The sequence below is a fragment of the Anoplopoma fimbria genome, chromosome 1, assembly GCF_027596085.1.
Source record: "Anoplopoma fimbria isolate UVic2021 breed Golden Eagle Sablefish chromosome 1, Afim_UVic_2022, whole genome shotgun sequence".
Lineage (NCBI taxonomy): Eukaryota > Metazoa > Chordata > Actinopteri > Perciformes > Anoplopomatidae > Anoplopoma > Anoplopoma fimbria.
In genome coordinates, this window is record NC_072449.1 from 520,001 (window position 1) to 527,500 (window position 7,500).

At 43.9% G+C, this 7,500-nt stretch overlaps 1 protein-coding gene across 1 annotated transcript in view; it reads left to right on the forward strand.

Moving 5' to 3' along the window:
- The window catches only part of clrn1 (clarin 1), a 5,447-nt gene extending 1,085 nt beyond the window's left edge, over positions 1-4,362 (forward strand). The window contains 2 exon segments of the mRNA XM_054596538.1: positions 939-1,118; positions 3,155-4,362. Coding sequence (XP_054452513.1) covers positions 939-1,118; positions 3,155-3,420 — 446 coding nt within the window. The 3' untranslated portion in view covers positions 3,421-4,362.
- Positions 4,363-7,500: the final 3,138 nt, after the last annotated feature.

Below are 7,500 nucleotides of genomic sequence, written 5' to 3' on the forward strand. Positions count from 1 at the left end.
ATGTTACTGTGTGTGTGTGTGTGTGTGTGTGTGTGTGTGTGTGTGTGTGTGTGTGTGTGTGTGTGTGTGTGTGTTACTGTGTGTGTGTGTGTGTGTGTGTTACTGTGTGTGTGTGTGTGTGTGTGTTACTGTGTGTGTGTGTGTGTGTGTGTGTGTGTGTTACTGTGTGTGTGTGTGTGTGTGTGTGTGTGTGTGTGTTAGTGTGTGTGTGTGTGTGTGTGTGTAGTGTGTGTGTGTGTGTGTGTGTGTGTGTGTGTGTGTGTGTGTGTGTGTGTGTGTGTGTGTGTGTGTGTGTGTGTGTGTGTGTGTTACTGTGTGTGTATTACTGTGTGTGTGTGTGTGTGTGTGTGTGTGTGTGTGTGTGTGTGTGTGTGTGTGTGTGTGTGTGTGTGTGTGTGTGTGTGTGTGTGTGTGTGTTACTGTGTGTGTGTGTGTGTGTGTGTGTGTGTGTGTGTGTGTGTGTGTGTGTGTGTGTGTGTGTGTGTGTGTGTGTTTTCGGGGGCAATGTAGTAAATGTAAAACTACATTACATATTCACAGATTCATATAAAACCACATTATATATTTATATAAAACTACATTACTTATTCATAGATTCATACAAAACTACATTCAATATTCATGTCAAACTACATTATATATTCATATATTCATTTAAAACTACATTAAATATTCATATATTCATGTAAAACTACATTAAATATTCACAGATTCATATCAAACTACATTATATATTCATAGATTCAGTTAAACTACATTATATATTCATATATTCATATCAAACTACATTATATATTCACAGTTTCATATAAAACTACATTATATAATCATAGATTCATTTAAAACTACATTATATAATCATAGATTCATTTAAAACTACATTATATAATCATAGATTCATTTAATACTACATTAACCTGCAGGGTTTTCTCTCCCAGTCTTCCCAGACCTGCTGACCGCCATCCCAGTTGTCCTCCACGTGTCCGTCATCTTCTTCTGTGGTGTCGTCATCCTCTTCTCCTCCGTGGTCACCGGCTTCTTCTTCTTCAACGCCTTCGGTCGACCCTACGAGACGCTGCAAGGCCCCATGGGACTTTACCTGTGGACCTTCATCTGCTGTGAGCGACACCCTCATCATCACACATCACCTGTAATCCCACACACACCTGTAATCCCACACACACCTGTAATCCCCCCCACACCCCACCTGTAATCCCCCCACACACCTGTAATCCCCCCACACCTGTAATCCCCCCACACCTGTAATCCCCCCACACACCTGTAATCCCCCACACCCTGTAATCCCCCCACACACCTGTAATCCCCCTGTAATCCCCCACACACCTGTAATCCCCCCACACACCTGTAATCCCCCCACACACCTGTAATCCCCCCACACACCTGTAATCCCCCCACACACCTGTAATCCCCCACACACCTGTAATCCCCCCCACACACCTGTAATCCCCCCACACCTGTAATCCCCCCACACCCTGTAATCCCCCCACACACCTGTAATCCCCCCACACCCTGTAATCCCCCCCCCCACACACCTGTAATCCCCCCACACACCTGTAATCCCCAATCCCCCCCCACACACCTGTAATCCCCCCACACACCTGTAATCCCCCACACACACCTGTAATCCCCCCACACACCTGTAATCCCCCCACACACCTGTAATCCCCCCACACACAATCCCCACACCTGTAATCCCCCACACACCTGTAATCCCCCCACACACCTGTAATCCCCACACACACCTGTAATCCCCCCACACACCTGTAATCCCCACACACACCTGTAATCCCCCCACAATCCCCACCTGTAATCCCCCCACACCTGTAATCCCCCCACACACACCTGTAATCCCCCCACACACCTGTAATCCCCCCACACACCTGTAATCCCCACACACCTGTAATCCCCCCACACACCTGTAATCCCCCACACACCTGTAATCCCCCACACACCTGTAATCCCCCACACACACCTGTAATCCCCCACACACACCTGTAATCCCCCCACACACCTGTAATCCCACAATCCCCCACACCTGTAATCCCCCCACACACCTGTAATCCCACACACACACCTGTAATCCCACACACACACCTGTAATCCCCCCACACACCTGTAATCCCCCCACACACCGGGCGGCTGTGGCGTAGTGGAGAGCAAGGTAGTTCTCCAATCAGAGGGTCGGTGGTTCGATACCCGGCCTCGGCAGTCGATGTGTCCTTGGGCAAGACACTTAACCCCAAGTTGCTCCTGAAGGCCATCGGTGTGGACTGATGATGAATGTTAGTTAGAGTCTGATGGTGGCACCTTGATGGTAGCCTGTCATCAGTGTGTGAATGGGTGAATGATATGTAACATACTACTGACTGTAAGTCGCTTTGGAGAAAAGCCTCTGCTAAATGACTGTAATGTAATGTAATGTAACACCTGTAATCCTCCCACACACCTGTAATCCCCCCACACACCTGTAATCCCCCCACACACCTGTAATCCCCCACACACCTGTAATCCTAATCCTCCCACACACCTGTAATCCCCCCATTTATATTTATTCTGGTGTAATAATTACATTTATTCTAATGTAATAATTACATTTATTCTGGTGTAAAAATTACATTTATTCTGGTGTAAAAATTACATTTATTCTGGTGTAAAAATTACATTTATTCTAGTGTAATAATTACATTTATTCTGGTGTAATAATTACATTTATTCTAGTGTAATAATTACATTTATTCTGGTGTAATAATTATTTATTCTGGTGTAAAAATTACATTTATTCTAGTGTAATAATTACATTTATTCTGGTGTAAAAATTACATTTATTCTGGTGTAAAAATTACATTTATTCTAGTGTAATAATTACATTTATTCTAGTGTAATAATTATTTATTCTGGTGTAATAATTACATTTATTCTGGTGTAATAATTATTTATTCTGGTGTAAAAATTACATTTATTCTAGTGTAATAATTACATTTATTCTAGTGTAATAATTATTTATTCTGGTGTAATAATTACATTTATTCTAGTGTAATAATTATTTATTCTGGTGTAATAATTACATTTATTCTACTGTAATAATTATATTTATTTTGGGCTTTAATAAAATGACTTCCTGTTTGTGCTGCAGGGCTGTGCAGCTGTCTGGTGATGATTCTGTTTGCGTCGGAGGTGAACCTTCATCATCTGTCCAATCGGATCGCCAACTTCAACGAGGAGAACTTCGTTTTTCAGACGTACACCGAACGCTACGACCGCTCCTTCTGGCTCTTCTTCCTCGTCTTCCTCCTCCACGGACTCAACTTCCTGTTGATCCGACTGGCGGGAATCCAGTTCCCCTTCCAGGAGAGCAAAGAGTCGGACCTTAGCGGGGGGGCGGCTGACCTCATGTACTGAGACGGAAGCCTGTAAAGGACCAAAGACTTATGATTAAAGGGTGACTGTACATAATCCATTAATCTCCATCAATCAATTAATGTCTTTAGTTTAGTCCCAAAAGAAAACAGATCCGTCGATCAATAAGTCAGTCAATCATTTACTGGTGATCGATCGATCACTTTGAACTGATGGACGATGACTTTGACTCTTGATGAAGGTAGAAGCCATTTCATTGAGAATGAGAGTCACGTGGTTCAGGACGGACGCTAATGTTAGCTAACTACATTAATAATCACACTAATGTTAGCTAACTACATTAATAATCACACTAATGTTAGCTAACTACATTAATAATCACACTAATGTTAGCTAACTACATTAATAATCACACTAACGTGAGCTAACTACATTAATAATCACACTAATGTTAGCTAACTACATTAATAATCACACTAATGTTAGCTAACTACATTAATAATCACACTAATGTTAGCTAACTACATTAATAATCACACTAATGTTAGCTAACTACATTTATAATCACACTAACGTGAGCTAACTACATTTATAATCACACTAATGTTAGCTAACTACATTTATAATCACACTAATGTTAGCTAACTACATTTATAATCACACTAACGTGAGCTAACTAAATTGGCTACATAAGAGATTGAGCATTTCATCAGGACACAAGGACATGAGGACACAAGGACACGAGGACATGAGAACATGAGAACATGGGGACACAAGGACATGAGGACACGAGGACTTGAACGGGTTCAGGTCTTGAACTATCGGCTGCTCTCTGAAGTCAATAAGAAAGTTGTGACTGTTTCAATGAGAAAACAATGTTGTGTACTTTGTATTTAATAGGTTTTGTATATTGTAGTGTTTAAGTACTCTGTGTAATTCTTTATGTCATCTTATGTTTTCAGAAACTAGCTGATGATAAAACATGATGACGGTTGTCAGTTCTGCTGCGTCTTTTTGATTTATGGAGGTTTATTGTGGACGGACTTCAGAGACCATGAAGTCCTCTCACACTGAACGAGACACCAGAATGAAGGTTGGAGACTGAAAACAGTCCACATGGTGGGGGGTCTGTACCGGTCTGGTTCTGGTTCCGGTTCTGGTTCCGGTTCAGGTTCTGGTTCTGGTTCTGGTTCTGGTTCAGACCTGAGAGACAATCCAGGAGTCGAGACAGGGGCAATTCAGGGAGTAGTCATGGACTAGTCTGAGACGTAACAGGGACGAGTCGGGAACGAGTCAGAGACGATTCAGGGACTATTCAATTCAATTCAGTTTATGTTGTAGACCCCAGAATCACAAATTAGCCTCAGAGGGCTTTACAATCTGTACACATGAGACATCCTCTGTCCTTAGACCCTCACATCCTCTGTCCTTACACCCTCACATCCTCTGTCCTTACACCCTCACATCCTCTGTCCTTACACCCTCACATCCTCTGTCCTTAGACCCTCACATCCTCTGTCCTTACACCCTCACATCCTCTGTCCTTACACCCTCACCTCCTCTGTCTTTACACCCTCACATCCTCTGTCCTTACACCCTCACATCCTCTGTCCTTACACCCTCACATCCTCTGTCCTTACACCCTCACATCCTCTGTCCTTAGACCCTCACCTCCTCTGTCCTTACACCCTCACCTCCTCTGTCCTTAGACCCTCACATCCTCTGTCCTTACACCCTCACCTCCTCTGTCCTTAGACCCTCACCTCCTCTGTCCTTAGACCCTCACATCCTCTGTCCTTAGACCCTCACATCCTCTGTCCTTACACCCTCACCTCCTCTGTCCTTACACCCTCACATCCTCTGTCCTTAGACCCTCACATCCTCTGTCCTTACACCCTCACATCCTCTGTCCTTAGACCCTCACATCCTCTGTCCTTAGACCCTCACCTCCTCTATCCTTAGACCCTCACCTCCTCTGTCCTTACACCCTCACCTCCTCTGTCCTTACACCCTCACATCCTCTGTCCTTAGACCCTCACCTCCTCTGTCCTTAGATCCTTCTCCAGGATGGACAGAAGTCAATAGATGTCATGTGTACAGAATGAACAGCATAACAGAGATACAACACATTCAATGTATATGACATAAATGATTCATATAATCACAGTAGTAAGCAGAGTAACCAAGGAAACATTAAGACTACTAAGAATACTACTACATGGAATTAAAATAATGATATAAGGAATAGTATTAGTAATGTGACTAATAATGATAGTGGTAGTAGCAGTGGGTGTCAGCAGGGCCTCAGTAGGTGGCACGATGACAGTCCAGATAGAACCCCGATTCATGGAAACCTGCGAGGCGAGAAAGCACAAGAACTCCGGGGAAGAAGCAAAATCAGTAATGTGCATAAATAGGAGATTAATACATAAAGAAGGAGGGAGAGAAGAGGAGAGAGGAGCTCAGTGTATCCTAGGTAGTCCCCCGGCTGTCTAGGCATATAGCAGCATATCTAGGGGCTGGACCAAGGAGAACCTGAACCAGCCCTAACTATAAACCTGAACCAGTCCTAACTATAAACCTGAACCAGTCCTAACTATAAACCTGAACCAGTCCTAACTAGAGACCTGAACCAGCCCTAACTATAGACCTGAACCAGTCCTAACTATAGACCTGAACCAGCCCTAACTATAAACCTGAACCAGTCCTAACTAGAGACCTGAACCAGCCCTAATTATAGACCTGAACCAGTCCTAACTATAGACCTGAACCAGTCCTAACTATAGACCTGAACCAGCCCTAACTATAAACCTGAACCAGTCCTAACTAGAGACCTGAACCAGCCCTAACTATAGACCTGAACCAGTCCTAACTATAGACCTGAACCAGTCCTAACTATAAACCTGAACCAGTCCTAACTATAAACCTGAACCAGTCCTAACTATAAACCTGAACCAGTCCTAACTATAGACCTGAACCAGTCCTAACTATAAACCTGAACCAGTCCTAACTATAAACCTGAACCAGCCCTAACTATAAACCTGAACCAGTCCTAACTATAAACCTGAACCAGTCCTAACTATAAACCTGAACCAGCCCTAACTATAAACCTGAACCAGTCCTAACTATAAACCTGAACCAGTCCTAACTATAAACCTGAACCAGTCCTAACTATAAACCTGAACCAGCCCTAACTATAAACCTGAACCAGTCATAACTATAAACCTGAACCAGTCCTAACTATAAACCTGAACCAGTCATAACTATAAACCTGAACCAACCCTAACTATAAACCTGAACCATTACATTTACATTACATTACAGTCATTTAGCAGACGCTTTTATCCAAAGCGACTTACAGGAAGTGTATTCAACATAGGTATTCAAGAGAACTACTAGTCACCAGAAGTCATAAGTGCATCTCCTTTCTTAAACAAGCATCTCAAAGTATAAGCCAGAGCAAAAGTATAGTGCAGAGGCAGTTTACTACGAAAACAATAATTGCAACAGACTAATCCGAATATAGTAAGTGCTACAAACTACTACAAATAGGATAAGTGCAGTAAACAAATACAAATTCAATAAGTGCAGCGAACTGATACGAATACAGTAAGTGCAGCAACAATACGAGTGCCATAAGTGCTACGAGGAAGGCTCCGGGTAGTACTTCCTGAAGAGGTGAGTTTTCAGCCTGCGCCTGAAGATGGGCAGCGACTCTGCTGTCCTGACGTCAGTGGGGAGTTCATTCCACCATTGAGGGGCCAGGACAGAAAAAAGCTGTGACCGGGTGGATCGGCAACCAGTCGCCCCGAGGCAGCAGAGCGAAGTGGTCGGGCAGGGGTGTAGGGCTTGACCAAGGCCTGGAGATAGGAAGGAGCTGTTCCTTTCACTGCCCTGTAGGCTAGCACCAGAGTCTTAAACTGGATGCGAGCTCTTACAGGGAGCCAGTGTAGGGAACGGAGAAGGGAAGTTGTGTGAGAGAACTTGGGGCGATTGAACACCAGACGTGCTGCAGCTTTCTGGACAAGCTCCAGAGGTCTGATGGCCGACGCCGGGGCTCCAGCAAGTAGTGAGTTGCAGTAGTCCAGGCGGGAGATGACCAGAGCCTGGATGAGCACCTGC